Consider the following 24,627-nt stretch of genomic DNA (forward strand, 5'->3'; position numbering starts at 1 on the left):
ACAAATAAGTATTCCCGTACATTTTTACAACTGCACTGGGAATTTATACAGAGAAGCAAAATTCTACACTTGGCGCAATGATGAAACCTTCCTAGCGCCCAAGCGTGGGGCACTTGTTTAAAGAGACGCATATCAAAACGGGACCAGCATTCGATCCCTCTCTGACAGCGGAAAAGTTATAACGCTAAACTGAAATTAGTGTAGAACGAGATAGAGAAGATGGCTACACAGTATAGGAAAGAGCACTGGACAAGGGTTGAGGGGGAGCCTCAATTCGTAAGCCGAGCCAACGTTTCGACAAGTGGACTTGTCTTCGTCTGGCCCAGGTGTACTTGTCGAAACATAAATTTAACTTAGGAAACATATGCTGAAATGTGCCCAGGGACGTCAAACAGCGCAGACATATATATGCAATGCCGTCCCTGTTCGCTTATCAACTGGTGTTACTTGTTTTCTAAATATATCAATTCGATAAGCAATAATGCGTTTATTAAAGTTCTAGGTGTTTACCTTTAACACTCTTGCTCTGCCGTATGCATGGAAGGCATAAAAATTTGGCCTCGCATACCTGCTGGTATTGAGGGTAATAATATCAAGCGGCAAACGTAAAGGCTAGCAATAAGCTACAAGGGAATTCCACTTATTTCGATACGCTCGCAACAGAAACATCGGCAAACTATAGTAGGCTCGAAATAGTGGCCACATTCAAATCCCTGTTCGCACGCAATGTGCCGATGTGCGTACGTAAAACGTAGGTGAATTTGATGCTTCTATTCTTGAGTTGTATTCGACTGCAGACATTGTGCAGCGAGTGCTTCCTCCGCGAACATTGGGCCCGCTGAACATCTGTTCTCTTTCTTTCTTTCTTTCTTTCTTTCTTTCTTTCTTTCTTTCTTTCTTTCTTTCTTTCTTTTTGATTTAATAGCATTTCTTGAACGAACAAGCTGCGCTTCTGCTTTTGTGTCCAGTTTGACTTTCACTTTCGTCTAATTCTTCTTATTGTAGCGGCGATTTACTTTCTTTTTCCCCCGTTCATGCCTTTCGGAACGTTTAGATTAATTAACTGACGTCCCCAATTTAAAGCTGTGCGGGGCTTCCTCTTGGTTTGTAATGAGATTATTTTAGCTTTATGTTGTATGTTGTGCCCCCCCCCCCCCTCCTTTTTTTATTTTTAGCATGCCTTGACACCTTGAACTCATTTGCAATGGTATTGATATAGCCAATTTGCTTAACCCTGTTGCAATTGCTTATATTGTATTTTATTTGTTGTCCAAGATGAGGTAATATGGCACAATCATAAGAGCAAACACGTGGTCCATTTGCGTTTATATAACCTGATCTGCTGTCTTGTTTAGAGCAGGACACATTTATCTCGCAGCATCAAAATACAGATAGTGTGGAATGAACCCTTTCCTGATGCTCGTCGATCTTAATCTGCGTTCACGGTAATTGACTTATCTTTTATAGATAGGAGTTCGATAAAATCTTGCCGGCTTAGTACTACGCCCACCCGCCACGTGTATGCATACACGCGCTTTGTTCTGTTTAGGTACTGCTTCATGTTTTCAGCGAGCATAGCACAATATCGATGAAAATTACGTTGGCCGAACACTACTCGTTCGGGAGAAGTGCGTGTTTATAGCTGGGATCACTTAGCCGGTGAGCCTGTATATGTTTCGCTTGTTTCGGTTTATGGGGTTTAACGTCCAAAAGCAACTCAGGCTATGAGAGAGACGCCGTAGTGGAGGGCTCCGTAAATTTCGATCACCTGTGGTTCTTTAACGTGCACTGACATCGCACAGCACACGGGCGCCTTGCTTTTTGGCTTTCATCGAAAAGTGGCTGCCGCGATTGAGATTCTATCCCGCACCGTTGAGCACAGTCGCCGATCGCCCTAACCACTGCACTACGACGGCGGGCCCTTCACTTGTTTCCTTGCCGTCACAAAGCCTATACTGTTTTCACATTTAGCTATATTCGTGTTGTACCAGTGTCTATGACCTTATTCTGCGGTACACAGAACAAAAGACGCCCGCCTGAGTAGCACCACTTTCAGAAGTTTCCTTCGTGAACATCGGCGCGACTTTTCAATAGAGATCTGGCCTTGTTCGTGCCATTGATCTTGCGTGCCTCGCCGCCGGACACGCTACCTGACCTGCACGCGTGGAGCTAATCTATGACATTACTTGCCCGCCTAACTGCATGTTGTGGCGCGGATAAGGAGGGTGTGAATCGCCGCTCGTTATATACGACTCCTGCTCCCACGTCGACGCTTGAAAGAGGAGGAGAAAGTCAGAGCCAAGAGGCTTCCTGCCCGAATTCCTTCAGCACACTGGGGCGAGCGGCTTGTAGCGATAATTGCGCAGCAGTAGTCTCTACGCCCAATAAAGCTGCTTTCCGCGGTGACTTTCCCAAGGCCTGTTGTTCGACGCTAACCTTTACGAACGGCGATCGCTATCTATTGAGCGGACGTGTTTCCAGGCTATAGATCGACCGCCATATAACGCTGCGGCGCATAAACCTCCCCGTGCAGCCCGTATAGCGTTGGCAAAAGCAGATAATTCACCTTGAAGTGCCTATTTTATGGTCCCTAGCTGTTTGTCGCCGCCATCCTCCTCACTCTTTACACGGTGTCGAATCGGCAGCTGCTTCTGAGGAGGTTTACTGCAGTACCAGCTTGTGAGACGAGTTAGGCGGCCCATTACGTAAGGAGAGAAATAAGCAAAGCAGAACGCAAACACAGGGATTCAAACGCGAACGGCAAAAGTACGACTCTTTAGTCGAGGCAAGCGCTGTATTAGTGCAAATTATTTAAATTTAGAAGGCGCGGAGACTCTGTTTCAGAAATTTTGATTCGTCTTGCTTGTATTTGTTGTCCACGCGTTAATATATTAGTGCGATAGCTTTAGTGCGCCACTTACTAATCCGAGGCCGCTTGATTCCGTCCGGGTGTCCTTAAAACTGAGCAAAGGTCAAACTGAGGTAGCATGTCTAGGGACAAATATCACCCGGCGGGTTTGTTATGGTAAGCTAGTGCATGACCGCAAGAATAAGTGGCCATTTGACGAAAACTAATGACCTTTGACCTTGAAAGGTGATTGGTTCTCAATAACGTCAGACATCATGTGATAGGCACGCGATGGCATCAGCGGAACACGTATTATTAGTAAACCTAAGCAATACAGAGCTATTGCTCCTCAAAACTGGTTTAACGAAGTTTGACCACTGCTATATTCCTTAGCCTATGTTCCTCGGTTGGTACTTCGTGTCTCGTATTCGCAGGGCCGGATTAACAGTGACGAGGGCCCTATTCAAAATCATTAAGAGGGCCCTTATAATTTCCCACCACCCTACCCCGCCCCCTGTTGTCATGTTTGAAACTTGACGCATCTTAGAATTTGTACAGAGTACACGCCGTATTCACTCGAAGAACCTGCTGACTGTTTATGAACATCACCTGAGCATATATTTTCTCGCAGAGCACGCAGACTGGACTCTAGATTAAGCTGCTGAAAAAGTAGGACGCACAACATTCTTCCTCAAAAATCAGAATGCGCATTCGTGAAAAAATAATTATCTAGAGCGGTTATTTTCTTGGCTAATTATACCTAGCGCAGGACGATTGGCTATATATGAGAGAGAGGTCGTTCTTGTGCATAACCTGTTCGCAAATCGTTACTGTAAATAAACTGCCAATCATCTAATAGCTTTGAGAATTAACCAGCAGGCCGACTTGAAGCTCGCCTAAGGCAGTACATCACAGAAACTGCGATATTATGTCCTTTATGCTGACTTGAAGTACAGCAAATAATGTTTATTACTCCAAACGCTGTCATAATGCATGTTGGCATCATTACTGAACTGGCAAGAAATTAATGTTTTAACATGCTCAAATAATCTAGATGTATATAAGTTTATGCAGATTGTTCACATTTAAAGAAACAGTGTTTGTTTTGCAGAAAATATTACTTTTAAAAACACTTAAGCATGCATAACACACCTTTGTAGTTAAAGTTATACTAGGCTAGTGGAAGAGAGTTTTGACAAAACTGCGCATGAGTCGTAACAATGGCAACAAGCTGCGCCGGTCCACAGGTGTCCCGCCACTGAGATACAGTGTACTAGAATACTCAGTCGCCCACAAAGTTTGCGCTGCACATTCGGCTCAGCAGCGTTGAACCCCTGCAATTTTTTTCTGCTTGCAATCTACAGAATAATTTTACAATTTACGAGATAGCTTATGGAGTTCGTTCCACCGAGAAGCTACCTCCTCCTTAAACGAGGGTGAGAAGAAACAGACCGGGTGGATACTTAAGCTCCACCTTTCAGTATATCATCATATATAGGACAGTGTTAATGGCTTCTATTTGCCGGCTCCCTATTCGGATCCTCCTTCGCGTACATGCCCTCTACTTCGGCGAACACTTCAGCCGTACTGTCACGTATACAACGCAAAAACTGTCCTCCTAATATGTTACAGAAACACCATGTTTGCACAATCAAGGAAATATAAGTTTAAATATTTTACAAGAATTTAACTTTAAATGGGGCGTGTTTTTGTATAATATGTCCGCTTTTTTTACTCCACATTGAACCAAGTAAAGAAAGGTATTTATACGTTTCTATAAGCGTTTTCGAGCCTTTCACTGGGAGAGTTTCTTGATGAGATCTCAAACTTTAATCTGCCTGAGCATCTGAGTCTTTATTAGCAGTGACAAACTGCTGACATGGTTGTCAGCTATGGGCAGTCATAATCTCTTACTAATAATTTACTGTCTTTGCAACTGCTTTCACTGCATCCTCTCAGATTTTTATTAAAGCACACAACCGAACTCAACAGCAATATTGACAGAGGTCAGCTGGTATGCCAGATGGTACGAGCTGACTCCCAATTGAAAGCTAGCTAGAAATCATTGATTCTACTTGACCCTAGCTGGGACCAGCTGAATTCTAGCTGATATGCATCTGGAACCAGTTAATGCCAGTTTCGCACCATCAGAGACCAGATAAAATTAAGTGAAACCACTTATATTCAGCGAAATCCATTTGGATATCTTCATCTATTTGGACAAGTAAGAAGTTCTGTACTTTGACTGGCTTAATATAAGGCTGGCCTTGTGATTAAGCGTACGATGCGACAAAAAGATTTTCAGACATTGGGCATTGCAATACATAAGCTGTAACTTCAATCGTAGGAAATCAGGAAGATTATGAGCATTTTTTGGACTAAACCTAGAATCCGCAATTTTTTTTCAACTTTAGGGGCCCCTAAGAATGCAGGGCCCGGTTCATTTGAACCCTTTGAACCCTGGAATAATTCGGCCTTGCTTATTCGCATTTCATTTGTTTATTCGCATTTCATGTGATCAACTGTGGCTGCCGTATAAGGCATTATTTGCCACGCCGGAGCCAGGAGCAAGGAGAGCGGCTATCTTTATTTTAACAACAACATCGCCACCATCATTATCAAGAGCAATATGCATTTTTGCCGACCCACCGTGGTGGCTCAGAGGACATATGCCATTCTACGGTTGTGCGTGAAGCTGCTGCTTCAATTCTAGGCACTAGCGGCATTTAATGGAAACGACTTTCGGAAGTGCTTATCGATATTTTAGCGAAATTTAAAGCTCTAAATGTAGTCTAATGCCCTACTGTTTACATTTTAGCCCACAGCGTCTCCTTTAGCACGTTAAAGGTACACGCGAAAAAAAAAAATACAATCTTGCAGTGTGTCGTAAAAGATGTGTATTTTAGGCCGACTAGGTATCCGTGTGCACGCGCTTTGGTATATCAAAACTCAATGAACTGAGCCTCTCTGCAGTCGTTCCACAGTTTTCTAACACGCACGAGGAGCGTACGTGTTTAACCAGCACACAACGTCCTCGCTTTGACTCTTCCTTACAGATTATAAACTGAAATGAGTGGTATGATTGCGGGCTAGCAGCTGGGCAGGTCCCATTCAAACATACAGCTGCGGTTCACGCTCTCGTTGACCCTTTCGATGTATGCCTAGTTCTACGTAGTGAATAACTGGAGCAGCGAGTTAGGGTTGCACGAAGCAATCATGCCACAGTACAGTGCGCTTTTCCTTTATTACAGAGTAATTGCACTCCGGAAAAGCACCCTCTTTGTATGTCTCCCTCCTTTCAGGGTAACACCCCACCCCCCTCCCCTTACACACTTCTGCTACGACGCAAACCCTAGGCAGCGGGCATTTAAGACCTGTTGTTTTAAAGGACATTGCGATCGCACTGTCCTTATGCTGATAGCGGCGTTCATATACACAGCTAACGTTTTTCTACCTGGGCTTTAAATGTGGAAGTTCAATTATTTCACACCTTCCCTCGCAGCCTTGCTAAGGCGTGCATCATTTTTTAATACAAAACACGCTAACCGTGAAGGCGTGCGAAGTGTGGCGTATGCCGCAGCCATGTCAGTGAAGGAGAGATTCATAGTGAAGTTTTATTTTCCTTCTTTTTATAAGGAACATTGTGCTTAGCGAAAATATTCGAAACCTACTGCGAAATGCATTGATATTAGCTGTCTTTGATTGCCAGACGTGGACAGGCGAGAGACATTTAATGGCAGGAAACCACAGCTTAGTTGGTAGCCTGCTGTCGATGTGCTCCACAGATGTTTTCGCTGGGGCAAAGGAGAGGAAAAACCAGAAAAAAATCGGTGTGAATAACCGCGAAGTGAAGGCAGAGATAGGGGATCCGTATGAGCACACGTACACAACAGTCAAACGTGCGAGAGCAAACTCCACTGGCCGTCAATATTGCATTGCAGGTTTCGTTGCCATGGTTGCACATTTACAATCAGGTCAAGGGTTCGAAGTGCGCCATCAGACAGCCATCCCATGTCGATTCATTTTCGCTATTGATCCAAGCCAGAGTCTGAAAAAACCGCGCTCATTTCTAGGCGGCCACGTGCATGTTTATTTAAAACATGAATATATGCTGGAAATTCACTGAAGGTCTCAGCTTCTGAAGGCTGATGAGGACTCTCGTCTCCTAGGCAAATGGGATGCTGCCGATACAAACCTACGGTTCGGAAGCATCTCCCGCAGACCGTAAATATTAATGCCATATCAGAAGAAGTTTTACGAACGCGAAAACTGTCCAGCGATGTCGTCGTAGTCTGTGTGAAGCCTCGAGGCGATAATGAAATCTGGCTATGAATAAACGCCCGCTATAACGACGAAAGACTATAATGAAAAATTAGTTACAGACCTTACAACAATACAGTAATGACGCTTCTGTGATAAATGTTAGCAATTCGGTCATAGTAATGGCTGTGATTGAGTATAATGTTATAGCATAGCGCGATACGTTATGGGGTTTAACGTCATATGCTACAAGGGTCGTAGTAGAGAGCTCGGTAAATTTCTACTACCTGAGGTTCTTTAACGTGCAATAACATCGTACAATACACGGACGCCTTTCTGTTAGCCTCTATCGAAAAACTCGCCGGGTCCGGAATTTGATCCCGCTTTCAGCATTAAAAGCCCTAACTACTGAGCCACCGCGGCAGGGCATCGGCACGATCTATGATCCGCTTTCATGAACTTCTACCTCACAGCATCAGCGCTATTTCCTTGAGTGGTCTTTGCACTGCAGGCGTGGACACCGCTGCAACTACTGCCTAGCATGCGGCGTCATCTGACGCTGTCGAGAAGACCTTCAAACGCACAATGGCACCACGCGGAAGTGGGTCACAGCAGCGAATCGCGAATCGCGTTGTTCTGTCTACCTCTAAGTTACAGTTGACTGCATGGATCCATGCCAGTGATGCCTCAGTTTAAATTGTGTCCCCATTGTTTGCGACGCAGTGTGCAAGAATAATGATATTACCTTTGTTGTTTTCTTTTGTCCCCAGGTCACTTCCGCGACACCATTGGGGATTACGACGGTCTCTTCCACACACTGGCTGCCGTCAACGCCTTCTTCGCCATCATCTGGCTGGCGCGAGCCATTGCCTCCTGGAGGCAGTCCAAGAGGTCCACGAAAGACGCGCCTTCGCCAGAACTGACCCAGCTGGAGACTGCTGTGCCCCTCAACGCCACGAGTGAATTCAGTGAAGCGTGATGACGTTTGTGCCTGTGTGGGGTCGTGAGAATGACTATGCGCGCTGCCTCAGGGACAGTCGCTTCACGGAGTGACTAACTTATGGTGGCAGTTTCGTGGAGTGAGCCCTGAAACGTGCTACCACGAAGTTACTTTGTATTATCTCTCCGAAATAGGCGAACTGTGACTGAAAACTGCATCTTTATGCTACGAGTATACGTCAGCCGAACACTAAGGACGGTGGAGAGTGACTTCGGTTGCGAAGCCGATGGGTGGGGGATCGAATCCCCCTGGAGGTGGTAATAGGATTTCTGTGGAAAAGAAATGCAGATACATATATGGGCTGTGTGATTTTCATGAACATTGTGGAAATGCAGTTGGTTGAAGCTAGTCCCAGTCCTCCACTGAACTACTCATTCTCTTTCCCGCTGTCTTTTTTTTTTCTTGGCGTGATTGAAGCGCTCATTAAGAGTGAGGACATTACCACGCTTTCTCTTCCGTCATGGAACATTTTCATCTGCGAACCTGTTATTTTGATTTCTCTTTTTATTTCGTATAACAACAGAGACTGACCTGTGTGCTGTTGATTGCAGTTGGAATTAAGGAGTGGCGATACAAAAACAGTGAAAAAGTGCTAATTTAGACCGAGAAAGTGTTTGAGAGACATAATTCGGACCATCACTGTAGTCATTCTTTTTGTCACTAGAAGGCGACATAAAAATGTAAATGAAAAGTAAAATGCATTTGCTATCATTATAACATACACATCAGTGGGTACGCTTCATTTCAATCTACGGTACAGCCACATGCAGATTGCTCGCCCCCTTTCCCTCTGCTCGCAAACGCGCACACACAAAAGCTGAGAATTGTGGCTAGGATTTTAAAATATCTTGATGGACTTAACACCTCTTAAGAGCAATAATGCTTTGGTGCTGATTCTATCTGTAGTGTTTATATGCCAGAACCCCGCCGATCACACACTGCTTTTCCCGTGCCGGATTCGAGGTGAGCAGCTCCCCTCGGAGGTGATGGCGCGCACTCGTTACGGCACTTGGTCTTCATAGCTGGCGGCAGATGGCTTACCATGGGCCTCCTAGTAGAGTCACTATCGAGTGACTCTACCGTTTGGATACTGTGCTGAAGGCGTCTTCGTTGCGTCCCTACGTTGTCATGGAGACGGCATTAACGCTAGACAAGGAGAACTAATATATGTTATTCACGTCTCCGGTGTGGCGTTTTTTCTTTTTTTCAGGACAAAAAGAGTGTACTCAAGACTTTGCATTTAACTGAACATTTTTGCACGGTATTTGATGCGGCTCTTAATTCAGACAAGTTCTGGTTTTGATTTCGGTTGGTCAGTGAGGTACGAGGCTGAGTATATTTGGGAGAATAAGGTGGTCTTGTGACCCCTACGCTATCTAGTGGTTCCTCGGCATCAGGTTCGCAACCATGGAGCATATTGGATTCGGAAATTATAGCTATTAGGCGACAAACTAATGTGTGGATGGGCCGTTAACTTTCGGTGTTTGCTCACACGCATATCTCCAAAGCATCCTTGTTTCCAAAGTTTGTCTACCTCTTGCAAGTTCTACACTGTGAGAGAAAGAAGATACTGGGAATACGCAATGTCACTGTCAATGTCAGGATGATAGAATAATGCGGCTAATACGGGTACCAGCCCACTCTCGGCTTCAGGGAAATGAGGGAGCTCATAAGCTTGCCAGCGGTCTCACCTTCCGGGTAGGCTCTGATCCTCAGTACACTCTTAGCAGGGAGAGGCTAGTCAGCTACAAAGAGATTACAGAGCACTATCGACTAAACAGGTTAGAATACCCACCGGCAGATAGGGCACTAAATAAGATCCAAGAAAGCATTTAGAGGCGCTTACAAACAAGGACTTTTCCGAATCCAGCTACTTTAAGTCAGTGGTACCCGGAGCAATTCTCAGACAGGTGAAAACTATGTCAGGATAAGGCGGATCTGGTACATATGATATGGACGTGTCCAGAAATAAAAAAATATAAATGAACAGACAAAAACGAAATAATTTTGGCAGACTCTACTGTTGAGCTCACACCCTGAGACTCAGCTAGGTGTAATCCGACTGGCCGAACACGCCGCCCGGGTCCAAGGGCTCCAGGCCGTCGTGTAGGCGGATAGGTTGACGCCGATCCTGTATCTGTTGGCAATTAAAGTTTTTACCACCACCACCTGGCAATACGCAGAATGTTCGCAACTTTCATAAGGTGCTCTCAGGGGGAACCCATTCGTCGTGATGACCGGTTTCCTCCATTAGAGTTTGGCGAATTGTGTCTTTTTCACTTCTTCGTGCACCAGACAGTTTCGTGTTGTTGTTGTTTTTTTTTTTTGAAATTGGCAAGCTATCCTTTTTTAGTACCTTTGCTTATTAGGTGTCTTAATTCTCATTTGCCTTATCTGTTCGCACCAACTGGACATATGCATGAAGGGATTCTCTGGGGATTCCTTAAGGAGGCTGCGGATAACTTCAGTTTTCTCACTGCATGTTTTTTTTTTCGATTACCTGTACAGCTTATCCAAAAGCAGATCACCGAGGTTCTTACTGAGTCTGTTCCTCGTACTTTTGTATCGGCAACCATACCAGAAGTAGTTCCTTAGCACGCTTTAAATCATGTTAAAGGCATGCGCATTCAGTCTGCTTTAAAAACGTTCTTTTTTTAAATTGCACACATCAACGTTACTCGTTAAATTATGGATTCACGTCAACAGGTGAATTGCCGCCTGTGTAACACGCCAGAGACCGTTGACCACTGTTTTATTCAATGCGTGATGCTGTGTTTTCCTGGGACAAAGAAGTGCATCGAAATCACACCATGTAGTATTTGTTTTTGTTGCCCGTTCGGAAGAACTATTATGTTCGTTATGATTTGTTGATGCTGATGAAAAAATCGCGCAAGCAGACACAAGACAGAAACGAGAAAGAAACACCATAAGCTCTTGTGGTGTTTCCTTATCGTCTCTGTCGTGTGTCTAAGTTTGCGCATGGTTTCTTATTGTGTGTTCTTCCCCTAGGTTTTGACATTTTTTTATGGGGGGAATTGCTGGATTCTTGGGAAGCTCGTATGTGCAAGCAAGTGATTTCAGGCATGAGCTGTTTTAGTTTTTTTTTCCTCGGGAGTTTTCCTGTGCAGTAAACAAAAAAAAAAAAAAGAAAGTTCCCGGCGTGGCGTAGTTGTTTAAGGCGCTCGTATGGTGATCGGATGGGTAGAGTTCGATACTCGGTGGTGAACGAAGTTTTTCCTTAAAGGTTAAAGAAGGCGTTACTGTTGGAGAGGGATGGCTTCATTTGACTGACCTGGTTGAGTGTGAAACTTTCTGCGGACGGACGCACACTCATGAGCCTATAAATGCTTTCGCCTTAATGCCATGAGAAAGCAGTGTTGCACAAACTTTCTGCAGCTATGGGCGTGGTGCGCTACATATGTGGCGCCATCTGTGAGCCGCCAAATCAAATAGAGGATGTTTGACATTGGCATCCGCGATCAGCTCCTATGCAACGGCGCTTTTGATAGCAGAGGCCGCGGGTTTAACCTTTGGTGCCTCGATACGCGCGCCCTCCTCTGCCGGGCGCGCGCATCGAGGCACCCAAGGTTAAACCATGCTTGTGGCGCCACCTAGGAGCCGCCACGTCAATAGCGGACGTTTAACAGCTACCCCTGCACCCGACACGGGGGCTCAGTGGTTAAGATGCTCGGCTACTGAACCCGAAAACCCAGGTTCACTATAAAAGGTTATGGTCATTCATTGGTCAGTCATATGCTCAATCACTCTGTTTTGGCTGGCGATATTCAAATACTCATGGGGGAGACTCGCACGATGGAGCCGCAATACTGGACTTAGTTTGAATTATCCGTGTGAGGTCATGTGGTTTTGACCCCACGAAGCAACTTAGCCAAACAAAGCGAAAACACGGCCGACTCACATGGAGCGATTTTCCCGCGGCAAACTTTGCGAACAGCCTCCAGGCGGCCGTTCGCCGCCGATCAATCCGGGTCCGATATTTTCGACCACCGTGCGATGGCAGCACATGCTGCACCACCGCCGCACCAGTCGGCTGCAGGCGGCAGCTCTTTAAAGCCACTCTTGGGTCGTGCGCGCCGACGATACGAAAAATTTCATAAAAATCTGATAAATTTTATTCTCGTAAATTAAAAGCCGAATGTCAAAGCTTAATCCTTCTTGTGGATCGCTGAGCCGTACAGGGTGGCTGGTAAAGAACCGACAGCTGCGATACAGGGCAGTTTCTGCTCAAACCCAGCTTCCGCCGTTGCAGCCTGGCTGCTCCGGTCCGTTGGCACGCCACCTTCGCTAAAAGTTCAGCCAAAATTAACCATAGTTTGCTTATATTATTAAAGAATGGATTGAAAGTTAGGAACTTGATGCATAGACCATCTACTATAGCGCAAAACAATTTCACAGCGCTGTTTCATGTGTCACCGATGCGAAACAAAATAGGCCTAGCGAAAAATAGGGAGCAGCGCACGGCCAGAGCACTGTCGCCCGCCTCGCTAGCGGGTGGCACGACTTTGGTAAGGTCGCGTCATAAGGTGCTGTATGCTTTACGATTGTCGCCTACTTTGATGATGCCCCGCCGTGGTGACGCAGTGGTTATACGGCGCTCGACTACTGTTCCTAAGGACGCAGGATCGAATCCCGGCCTCGGCGGCCGCTTTTCGATGGAGGCGAAAAGCAAGGCGCCCGTGTGCTGTGCGATGTCAGTGCACGTTAAAGAACCCCAGGGGGTCTAAATTTTCGGAGTCCTCCACTACGGCGTCTCTCATAGCGTGAATCGCTTTGGGACTTTAAACCCAAGAAACCAAACCTACTTTGATAATGCAGCTGAACTGGAACCTTTTTCGAAGTTCCGTTCAACACTCGCTCAAACCCTGCTGCAAAGAGACACGCTGTTGCTGCGGCGTCGAACGTACTCGAATGCATGCACACAAGCACTGTCGGGCGCCATTTTAGACACTGCATATTTTGTGTGTTGCTCTCGAAATGTTGGTTGGTTGGTTTGTGGAGTTTAACGTCCCAAAGCAACTCAGGCTATGACAGACGCCGTAGTGGAGGACTCCGGAAAGTTTTACCACCTGGGGTTCATTAACGTGCACTGACATCGCGCAGCACACGGGCGCCTTGCTTTTAGCCTGCATCGAAAAGCTGCTGCCGAGGCCGGGATTCGATCCCGCGTCCTTGGGAACTCTCGAAATGTAATTTAGTGTGAAAATTGCTTTGTTGAAGCGGACCAGGTCGTGTGTTTTCCCACTCGGGTGCCGACGTCGTCAGCCGTCAGTTTTTCGCCGCATGTGATACTGCACGGCGACGGTGCGTCGGCGTTCCGTCGCGCCGTCCAATGCGAGTAAATCGACGACCTACATTGCCATGGCTGCGATCTGGTGGTTTCGTCTCTCGTTGCTGCCGCCGTAGTGTGCATTAATAATGTTAAAAATTGAAAATCAAGCCAGGAGTGCAGCTCTACTAAAAACACCTTGGGCGAATGTAAAAGTAAATTCTTGCGCCGGTGAAGTGCATTGGCGGGCTACTACTTAAACAAAGCCGCGTAACAAAGCGCAAAAAACGTAATGTGTCTGTTCAGACTGCTGTCGCATTGAGCGTAAGATGCGTAACGTCCGCACCCAGCGTCGGCGTAAATGTCGGAGGACCCGCGACTTTTACGACTAGCACAGATGCGTCTGTTACGCGCGACCAATGCGCACAGCCGTTTTGGTTTTCCCTTTCCGGTCACGGGGCTTCCGGTCCTCCCAGATTTCGCGCGCAAACCACTATAGTAGGCGACATCATCCAACGCTCCTACTCTGCTGCAGTGTTTCGGCTCGCCGGTGTTATTGGTGTTGTGTCGGTGATTGTGTCTGTCCGCAGCTTGATCATGCGCAGTGCGGAATCTTCGCTGTGGAATTATCAGCCTGTCATAAAAAAAGTTCGGCAGAGGCCGGCTCTCTACTACGAGTAGCTGAAATCGCACATAGAGAAGTGCAAAACGATCCCTGGCTGCAAATTGCCAGTGCGCTGAGTCAAAACAGTGAGTGGTTTATCAATCCATTTTTTTTTTCATTTGCGAACAAGCTCTCAACAAGCAAATGTTTCCTCTAGTTTAGAAAAGTGAGGTTATGGAGGCGGGGGATGCCCGTTTCATCCTCGTGCATTCTCGCATCCCATCGGCTCCGTTGACAAGTGAGGGAACAGTTTTCCTGCAGAGAAAAGGCCGAAGCGGGACGGCAATTCGGTCGGGCCGCAGATCGCAGCTGGCGCGGACTCGTCGAAGTTTGAAAGAAGCTCACCGTAAAAGAGAAAAAGAAAACAGCATTTTCTGAGGGGAGACAAGGTTCCGCGGACGTTTCCGTGTCTGTCGCGCGCCCCGGCTCATTGTTTGGAGTCAGTAGTACGGCCTTTTGAGTCACCGCCCCGGCCCGTCTCCAAGATCGCTCCGGGGCACTGGTAAAATCGCAAGCAGGGATGCAGGCGGACCGCACGCCTGTTTTGGTGTTTTGGTGCGAGACAGTGCGATAACGGGACACCGAGCAGGAGTGCGCAGTACGTCGACAATGAGAGCGGGCGCGTGATGGATGGATGGGAAAACATTTATTTCATCGGCTTTAAAAGGTTCAGTTTGATTGCTGGCCGCGCTAGATGGCCGCCAGTTGCGTCCTGTCGGCGATCTCTTCGGCCCACTCAGTGACCCGAGCGTCCGAGCAGCGCAGCACGGCCTCCCACTCCTCCAGAGATGGAGCTGGCAGCAAATCGGCGGGTGGCGGATAGGCCGCGCACCCCCATGAAATGTGGTCTAAAGTAGCGTCGACGCCACACTCTTTGCATTCAGGGTCAACCTGCTCTTTGAATATATATGAATAAACTTTGGGGCAGGGGAAGGAGCGGGTTTGTAGCTGGCGCCAGAGTATCTCCTGGGCCTTGCTTAATCACTTGTGTGGTGGAGGGAAGATGCGCCTTCCCAGGCTAAAATGGCGAGTTATATCATGGAACGAGAGCAAGCCCTCCCTCGCGCCCGCGGGAAACGAGGTGCTCACCGCCCGGCCGACGAAACCTCGGGCATATTCGTGAGCCTTCTCGTTCCCGGGATTGCCCGAGTGAGCCGGAACCCATACCAGTTCTATCGTCCTATACCAGGGACTGGACGGTAGCTTTTAAGGATATTCCTGGCGGCAGCCGACAGACGGCCCCTCCCGAAATTCCGTACGGCTGTTTTGGAATCACTGACTATAACATCTGCTTCGGTAGAAGCGATAGCCAGCGCGATGGCTGCTTCCTCTGCAGCCTCGGAGGTTCTGGTGCGTACAGTAGCTGAAGCTAAGATTTTGGTAGGCGTGGACTGACGGGCCCCAGTCACCGCACCAATCGCGAAACCGCGGTTCGTCTCTTCATATACGGCCGCATCTACGTAAGCAACCGAATGGTTTCCTTTGTATTTGGTGTGTAATGCACGTGCGCGTGCTAGTCGCCTGCCTTCGTGGTGAATGGGGTGCATATTCTTAGGGAGGGGCTTGATAACAAGCTCCTTCCTGATTGCTGTGGGTATTTGCCTGGGATCGTCTGCCATGGGTTCGGCATTGATGCCTAGCCTCAGCAAGACAAGCCTCCCGGCTTTGGTGCGCGCCAGTCTGGAGTACTGCGCTATTAAATGCGCTTGAAGAAATGTGCGAAAGAGTGAGCGGTGCGTCAGCACGGTGAGCGGACATTTGAAAACTGTGTGCGAACGTGCGTGTGCGAAACGAAGTGTATTTGCAATCGAGTGGTTAATTGTTAATATACCCATTGTTCTTTTTCGTATTTTATTTGTGTGTCCAGTCTTTCCTTTCACATCTCATTTTGAGCTTGAAGAGCCCAGACTACCCAGACCTCCGCTATCTGCTCGCTAACCGGCGCCATGTTGAGAGCGGAGATTGGCCGGTCGTAAAGAACGCATCTTACCGAACGGCCCAGTGTGAACATGCGCGGTCGCAAGCTACGTAAACGGAAGTTCCAGCCGCTATGCGCACTGCGATAGATACGATACTTACGACGAATGCGCACGTAGTCTGAACGCGGCTAAGGTACGATATATGCCGTATCCAGCCACTTTTTTCTTTTTCAGGCTTTTTGTCACTTTGTGTGCTGTTCCGTAGTATAAGTGCACTAGCACGCTGCTCTCGTGACACGAACGCAGCGCGACGGCGGGCTCGGCGCCAGTTGGCGCTTGGGTGCGTGTAGACGTGAGCACACTCACTGTCTATGGACAGTTACTCCTCTCGGGTTGGAATGGAGCCAGAATCAAAGCCGCGCGTACCGGTCATGTAGTGAAAAAATTTCCGCAAGCAGAGGATGTGGTGATGGAAGCATGCCTCTGAAGACGGAATATTGGCGGTTGCACTGGCTTAGCGCGTGCGTCGAATTGATCGCACTTAAGTATTTATTTATCTATTATGCCTGCTTGTATTCGCGCCTCTATAGCAGAAAACGCAAAAATAAAATAAATGTTCTTCTACATCCACACTATGCCAGCGATATCTCTAAGTAGCCACAGAAAAAGCGTTCTGAGCGTCGCCCGGCTAGCTCAGTCGGTAGAGCATGAGACTCTTAATCTCAGGGTCGTGGGTTCGAGCCCCACGTTGGGCGATTTTTTCTTTCAAACGTCGGTATTTGCCTGTTTATTTTTTATTATGAACATTGTGTAAATCACTAGCAAAGCTAATTTTTTCCAAAAATAACATTGGTAAGTTTCATAGGTTCCTGTAGCGGAAGGCTATAGGATTATCACACTCTCCTCAAGCTGTTGTAACCAGATTGTTTTTCTGGCGTGATCGAAGTGGTTTAAGGTTTTGAAAGCCTTAAGTGTGACCTTTTTGGTCACACTATAGCTGTCAATCACCCGGACGGCCACGCCGGGAAATTTCTCTATTAGCGCCATGCCAACGCGGTTGCCTCCATGGCAACCGTGCTGGCATGGCGCTACTAGAGAAACTTGCCGGCGTGGCTGTCAGGATTACTGACAGCTATAAACCTCATCGGTCACACTATAGCTGTCAATCATCCTGACAGCCACGCCGGGAAGTTTCTCTAGTAGCGCCAAGCCAACGCGGTTGCCATGGAGGCAACCACCGCTGTTTAGCTTTAAAGCTGTCAGTGAAGAAATTTAGTCAGTGGTAGATAGTGACCGATAATGATAGTGGTAGTTAGCGATTGTGGCAGTGATCATTGTGGCGTCACATGGTGACGTCATCAACCTTCGCGTGGCATCATGACCGGACGTGACGCCATCATGACCTCACATCTGGTCATATATAATACCCGAAACTGACGTCATCACGACGTCACATTCAATCATGACGTCATTCGCAAATATACCAAGCTGACCTCGCCTGGCGTCTGATTCAGGCATTCGTGCTGCGTCTTTCGTTTGGCGTTTCCTCGAACGCCGCACTAAACAGCATACAGAAGAAGAAGCAAACCAGAAATCAGAGGCGTTTCACATTGGTTTTCAGGAATGCAATGGCGCAGTATCTGTCACAATTTTCCGCGGACACCTGAACCACGAATAAGGGAAGATAGGGAGGTGGGAGGAAAGAAGAGAGAAATAGGTGCCGTAGTAGAGGACTCTGTAATGCCGCGCAATCGAGGTTTTCGCCTCATCGCACTTTAGTTGTCCAAACTGCCCCCTATAATGTTTTTCTTCCAACGGTTGCGATCCAAACGTATACTGCGTGATTCATTGCCTGATTGTATACTGCCATCTGTGTACAAGGTTGATATTTTGCGCGAAGTTGTCTTTCATTTTGTTTTATTCACACAGACTGCAACCCACACAATGAATTTTAACAGGATGGAATCGTACCGCAAATCAAAGATATAGGGAAAATCTGTCTTTCCGTGGTTCTTTAGTGATGCTTTACGAGCAAATTCTTCAAGTATTCGCGATCACATCCGCACCGCTTTAAACTCTGTGCTTGCATGCGGTTTCCTAAGCACTTTTGGTGGAAGCACTTAGGCAGTGGTATCATCATAATGTCCCAGGTTTGTTTACAAATAGGAGCAGTACCTAAATTTGTCCCATCCAGTAAGTGTAATTTTCGCGGAAAAACATTTAGCCAAATATAAAATAGCGCACGAAAAGCAGTTATTGAAAATGGTGGGGCCATCAGCCAGCTAGCTTCGGTGTGCGGTGAAAATGCTACTTTCATCACACCCGTACTTCATCCATGGAAGCAAAAAATATCAGAGAATGAGAGACAGGGAGAGAGTGAAAGAAAGAAAGAGAGAGAGAGAGAGGTTCCTTGTCAGACTGTATAAGATGTCCACTCACCTGCACTATGAAACTGCGAGAGGGCTGAGAAAATGAGGAAACGACGCGAAAAGAAAAACGGCTCAGATTCATAGTTGTCCTCGGAAAGGTTGGCGCTGCGATCATGAATCACTGAAGGGAATACCGGTGCGGTTCAAAGTAGCAACCGGTTGATTTTCTTTGAACAAAAAAAAAAAAAAATCCGATCAGCTGCAGAAACCTGGTATTTTCAATGAGACAGAATGATGAAAGTGCATTGCACTTTTGGAACTTACCTAATGCGAAACTTTTTCTCCCTTAATGATTAATGTGGGCACAAAATTTCCAAATACATTCCGCTTACAAACACGCTGCAAAACGAATGCGTGCCTTTTTTTTTTTTTGATTAAAATTTTGAAACCTCTAGGCATATCGTCCAGACTGTGAACAGCATTAATAAATAATGCATAAAACACAATCATGGCTTCAATGGTGCCGCATATATGTTTCCAGAGTCACACCTACGTTTTCGGTCTAAAGCTGTAATACAATCCTGAAGACCAAAAAGAATGGTTTGTGGTTGCTAAGATCACTGTAGTCAATGAGGTGGCGCTCTTCGAGAAAGGCGCATCTCTTCCTTCGGCGCAGTTTTAGAAACTCGGCGCATAAGACTAATTCGTACGGCCCCCATTTGCAAAATGTAGACAGAGAGTGGAATCTCGATAGCGCTACAAGCGGCAATATTTAGACTTTATCCAACCTGAAGCATCGAAGTTAAAATCCTGCCACGTTTTTAAATACTGCAAACAATTATGCTGTGCTTGACAAGCATCTGCGATTGTCGTTTTAAACCTCTTAATACTCTCGGCTGGTTACAAATTTAGAGGGCCGATAACAAACCGCGTATTCGTCACTGGATTGAAAAATAAGGAGTGCCTGTTCTCAACCCACGACCAAAATAACCTAAAAGGCAGCAGGATTTTTTTTAGTAAAGTTGGGACTTTTTTGCACGAGCTTTGTGCCAATGATTGCACTATACGTCATAGAGTAGCATAAATACCAATTTGCCAGCCTCCCATAACATTTTATAAGCTTAAGTCATACATAGATCTATGCCACGACTTATTTTGAGGCGGCGAAATGAAGGTCGACCATTTTTACGCGTGAATTACGAGGAAGCGGTAATCACCCGCGTCACAGCGATGGGCTTCGAATAATTTCACCTTATCGGTCACAGATTAAAGGCTTTATTTGTGCGAAATACTAGAGGAAGTTCTGGAATATATTAGGACCTTATATTTCAAACATACTTCGGGCATTGGGCTTCCTGATGTGAATTGAAGTCTCTTTACGGGGTTTTAGCGTTTAGCCTCCGGCTAACTAAGGACTCCGAGGCTGCGATTGCATCTACATTGGTCAGCTTTGTAACCACAATGCCATAAACGTTAAGCCACTGCGGGAGGGAACAGATGGGTTACAGGCTTATCTAATTCACAGAAATGCGTTAGAAGAACGAGCTTCGAGTATTTCAAAGCAATTGACTATTGGGCTAGTTTCTTGTCTGATATTATAAATTCATTTTAGTGTCAAGACAACTCATTAGAAAGAAGCCAACACGGCTGCTTAGTACAGAGTTGTTGCGACTGAAGGAAGAAGGAAAAGAAAATGCAAGGGCCTGCTACTGGCTCTGTAGCTGAGCCACCTTCGCTTGCTCGTGCGGACAGAAGAGAAAGAAAAGAGGGAGAAAGACGCGCGTCGTGTTGTAACGGTAGCAGGTGCAATGACGGCCTACAACAGACAAAAATGTGCTGGCAGGCCCTTGTTGCAAGCGGAAGTGACCTACTAGTCCCAGCCCCGTAGGGCCAGGATCAACCACCCTTGGTACAGAGAGACGTCTCATAATGAACCTATAATGTCTATACGTGACAGTAGATATTCAGTGTCGAAACAAGGCTTTTAAATGTTTATATTTTGCTTTCCGTCATGTTCAAATGAAAAACGAATGCCTGCACTAACGGCTAAATGTGTGAGCTCCATTGAAAGTATCGACTCAGCTGTTACGAAGACTCGTCCACTGAGAAGAGCGCGGTTTCTGGCGTCCACAGTGTCAAATTTCTGTAGACCACTTGCCTGTGGTGTCGATTACTAGCCAGAATAAGCTAGGGCCACGGAGGGCTGTCAGTTGGACACGAACATATGTTCCTCCCGAAGCCAACGCTCTAACTACCCTTAATGTTTTATGGGATAGTAAATTACGTCTAGCGGACCGATAAAGGCAGCGTAAAATAAAAAAGAAAACAGAGGAAAATGAGGAAAAAAAAATGATGGACACTTAAGCTCCGCCTTTTAGGGTATGACTCAAGAGCGCAAGCTACCAGCCAACATATAAATCCCTGCTCTAACCAAGCCATATTAAGGTGCCTGCATAGCGTAGGTGTGGAGTGCCTGAACTGGCATCCAAGGGCGCTGGAAGGTTGGTTCTTATTCCACCTTCGCATCAGAAATGAAAAAAAAAAAAACCGAGTCGACAGCTCTTAAGAACTTTCTGATATCATGCGGTCTCGTTAAGCTGCACAAACCATCTAATATTCAGTGTTTGGCCATGCATGCCAGTTGCCAGCCACCTGACAGCGCCATGCTCGTCATTTTTCGCTCACAAAGATGACGCCGATGCCGAAGTTTCTGATGAACGGGGACTTTAACGTCATCGCGTTAAAAAGGTATTGCTACGTGTGCACAGTTTTTCGGAACAAGGCCACAGTCGCAGCGCTTGTACGCGCCGCCGGCGTTGCCATCCCCAGCGGCGTTCTGCCTGCACGCCCACTGAGCGCGTATGCGTGCCAAGGCTTGCAAACACGCTACAAATATAGCCCTATAATGGAGCGGAACTTGGCGAGCTTGTTATAATGCAAGTAGAGGCGACAAATTCAGGATGCTTTGGGCGCGGAAAAACTTATATATGATGCAACATTTATAATTGTGGAACTGTGCCCTTAAACGAAGGACGTTTGGGCAGAGCTTGTCGCCACGTCTGCTTGCCACTCACCGGCATGGGAATGTTTACGGAGTACGGGTAGTACTCGGCTCATGCTTCGAATTTTCCGGGCACGCCGCTAGTGACGCCGTTGTTAACGGTCCTAAACACTGTAGAGTGCAGCCGTCAGATCATGGCCACGATCGTTCACTGACAACATGTCGTATTGCACCGCACTTCGATCCATGGTCGTTATAATCGAATGCCGCAAGGGAAAGGGAAGGCAGCCCTAATAACAGCTTCCCATAGAAGGGCTTTAGGTTTCACTGCTGCCAAGCGACGCCTCGAGGTCACCATGCACACGCATTCTTTATTCTGCTTCGGACTCAGACGCCGAAATTGCGGCCGTAAAAAAAAAAAAAAAAAAGCAATATTTCTCTTCTTTCGCTTCTGATAAGCTTGATTTTTTTTTTCACTCTTTAAGCTTTTTTTTTTTTCTCCATAACTCTTCGACCGTGAGCGTCGCCAATTTCTGGAGTACGGTGCTCTAGATCGCAGGTTTGTTTACTTGGGAGTTCTGTGGGACTACTCATGTTGTTGTTGTTGTGGCTGTAGGAAGAAGGAAAATAAAATGCACGGGCCTACTACTGGCTCTGTAGCTGAGCCACCTCCGCTGCCTCATGCAGATAGAAGAGAAAATAGAGAAGAAAAGGAAGAGGAAGAGAAAGACGCGCGCCGCAACAACAGGCGTCGTCCACCACCGAAACGGTGGCGGGTGCAATGACGGCCTACAACAGATAAAAATTCGGTGGCAGGCAAGCCCCCGCCGCAAGCGGCGGTGACCTACCTGCCCCAGCCCCATCAGGGAAGTTCTTACACCATTCATGAGGTCTGGAAGAGGGCAGATCTTTGTACTAAATGCCTATTGACGGATAACAGTTACCTACGCGCTACCGTCGCTTTTAATGCGGAGCCAAGCTGTCGCAGCAGTTGTGCTCGCTGGCGAAGATTGATGTTGCTACTTCGTACCCGCCGGGGTGGCACAGTGGTTACGGCGCTCGACTACTGTTACCAAGGACGCGGGATCGAATCCCGGCCGCGTATTTGGGTTTGATCGGTACGGTGGCTCCGCAAGGGACAAAACGACAGAAGAGACGAAGAAAGCGGGCTGTTCCGACTAGCATCTACCGCCCCCAGGAGCCGAGCAGCCTAGCGATTAGCGGCGCATGCTTTTTCAATGGGCGTCATGCTGGACGCGGCACTAGCTTGAGAAAGCCTATACTACTACTACTACTATAGCTACTACTACTACTACTGCTATTATTATTATTATTATTATTATTATTATTATTATTATTATTATTATTATTATTATTATTATTATTATTATTAGTAGTAGTATTAGTAGTACTAGTAGTAATAGTAGTAGTATTATAGAGGAAGACTCGTTTCACGAAGTTGGCACTGAACTGTCTGTATGTAACGGGCGAATTAACTGGCTAAATATGTTCACAGTTTTAATTATTATAATAATAGTAATTGATTCACAGGAAGGGAAAGGCGCAGTATCTGTCACACTTGTGTCTGTGGACACCTGAACCGCGCCGTAAGGGAAGGGATGAAGGTGGGAGTTTACATCTAAAGAGAGAAAGAGGAGCCATAGTGGAGGGCTACGGAGTAGTTGAGGTGTCCACAGACACACGTGTGACAGATACTGCGCCTTTCCCTTCCTGTGAACCAATTATTATTATTATTATTAATTAAAACTGTGAAGATAATATTTAGCCAGTTAATTCGGCCGTTACCGACAGACAATTCAGTACCAACTTAGTGAAACGAGTCTTCTTCTATACTACTACTACTAATAATAATATTAATAATATTCATTAGCAGAGAAAACTTACTTTGTGTATTATTATTATTATTATTTAGTAGTAGTAGTAATAGTATTATAGGCTATCTCAAGCTAGTGCCGCGTCTAATAGTATTATAGGCTATCTCAAGCTAGTGCCGCGTCTAACATGATGCCCATTGAAAAAGCATGCACCGCTAATCGCTAGGCTGCTCGGCTCCTGGGGGTGGTAGATGCTAGTCGGAACAGCCCGCTTTCTTCGTCTCTTCTGTCATTTTGTCCCTTGCGGATCCACCGTACCGAGCAAACCCAAATACGCATCCCGGCCTCGGCGGCCGCTTTTCGATGGAGGCGAAAAGCAAAGCGCCCGTGTGCTGTGCGATGTCAGTGCGCGTTAAAGAACCCCAGGTGGTCGAAATTTCCGGAGTCCTCCACTACGGCGTCTCTCATTACCTGAGTTGCTTTGGGACGTTAAACCCCACAAAACCACAAAAACCACTACCGCTACTTCGTGGAAAGCAAAATAACAAGGTGACGCGAAGACTGATGAAATACGCTTAATTGCTCTTTTTGTTGTGCCCTTTGATAATGGCCCATGCTCACGAGGGGGATTGGTCACACATGTAATCTTCAGAAATAGAACTATACTGCGTGATGAGATTAAATTAGATGCAATATTTTATACGTTATTACATTGCATACAGGCATTAGATATAATATTACCTATGGCATATTATATATTACTTATATTACATTGTATGCAGAGTATGGGCAGGGCATGTAGTGCGAAGAGAGGATAACATATGGTCGCTTAGGGTAACAAACTGGATTGCAAGGAAAGGAAAGCGCAGCAGGGGGAGGGCAGAAAGTTAGGTGAGTGGATGAGGTTAAGCGCAGGGGTCAAGTGGATGCAACTAGCACAGGACCGGGTTAATTGGAGGAATTCTGGAGAGGCCTTCGCCCAGTGGTGGGTATAGTCCTGCTGCTGTTGATGATGAATATATACAAAAAGGTCCTCCTGTACCAAGAAAGAACGATTAATTTCGACTCAATAAGAAACTGAACAGGAGAGACAGTGGAATCGGCGCACCTAGCAAGGAAGGCTACCTAAGATGTTAAGAAATTTCTGTATCGCGGAGCGAACCATCCGAATGCTGAAGGCCAGCTGGCTAGCGCCAAATGAGAGTAAATTTAGAATAGTCAAATATATAGAGAAATGTTTACAAGGAATTTCATGGAAGAGTTCTCGGAGGAAGGCAAAACGGTGACAGAAGAGGAAAAGAGAATGCAGCGTCTTAGGTTCATTGCAGTATGAGCCCATGGCAGAGGGAGAACAGCCAGATCCGCGAAGATAAAAGAGAAGGATCAAAGTTGCAAGGAGCCCTCCACTACGCCGTCTCTCGTAGCCCGAGTTGTTTTGGGACGT

General features: G+C 46.5%; 1 protein-coding gene and 1 non-coding gene across 3 annotated transcripts in view; both read left to right on the top strand.

Annotated features, from left to right (window-relative positions):
• Positions 1-10,414, top strand: part of LOC146196956 (putative monocarboxylate transporter 5) — a 38,626-nt gene extending 28,212 nt beyond the window's left edge. The window contains exon 4 of one of the 2 annotated variants that reach the window (XM_084598677.1): positions 7,879-10,414. In XM_084598677.1, coding sequence (XP_084454803.1) covers positions 7,879-8,087 — 209 coding nt within the window. In that variant the 3' untranslated portion in view covers positions 8,088-10,414. The remainder of the gene's footprint in view (positions 1-7,878) is intronic. The other variant, XM_084598676.1, reaches the window with a different exon arrangement.
• A 6,246-nt stretch (positions 10,415-16,660) lies between these two features.
• TRNAK-CUU (transfer RNA lysine (anticodon CUU)) lies at positions 16,661-16,733 on the top strand. Its single transcript has one exon. It is a non-coding gene; the product is annotated as a tRNA-Lys (tRNA).
• The last annotated feature ends 7,894 nt before the right edge of the window (positions 16,734-24,627 follow it).

Source organism: Amblyomma maculatum, chromosome 3 (assembly GCF_055883805.1).
Source record: "Amblyomma maculatum isolate TAMU_Amacu chromosome 3, ASM5588380v1, whole genome shotgun sequence".
In the NCBI taxonomy this organism is placed as follows: Eukaryota; Metazoa; Arthropoda; class Arachnida; order Ixodida; family Ixodidae; genus Amblyomma; species Amblyomma maculatum.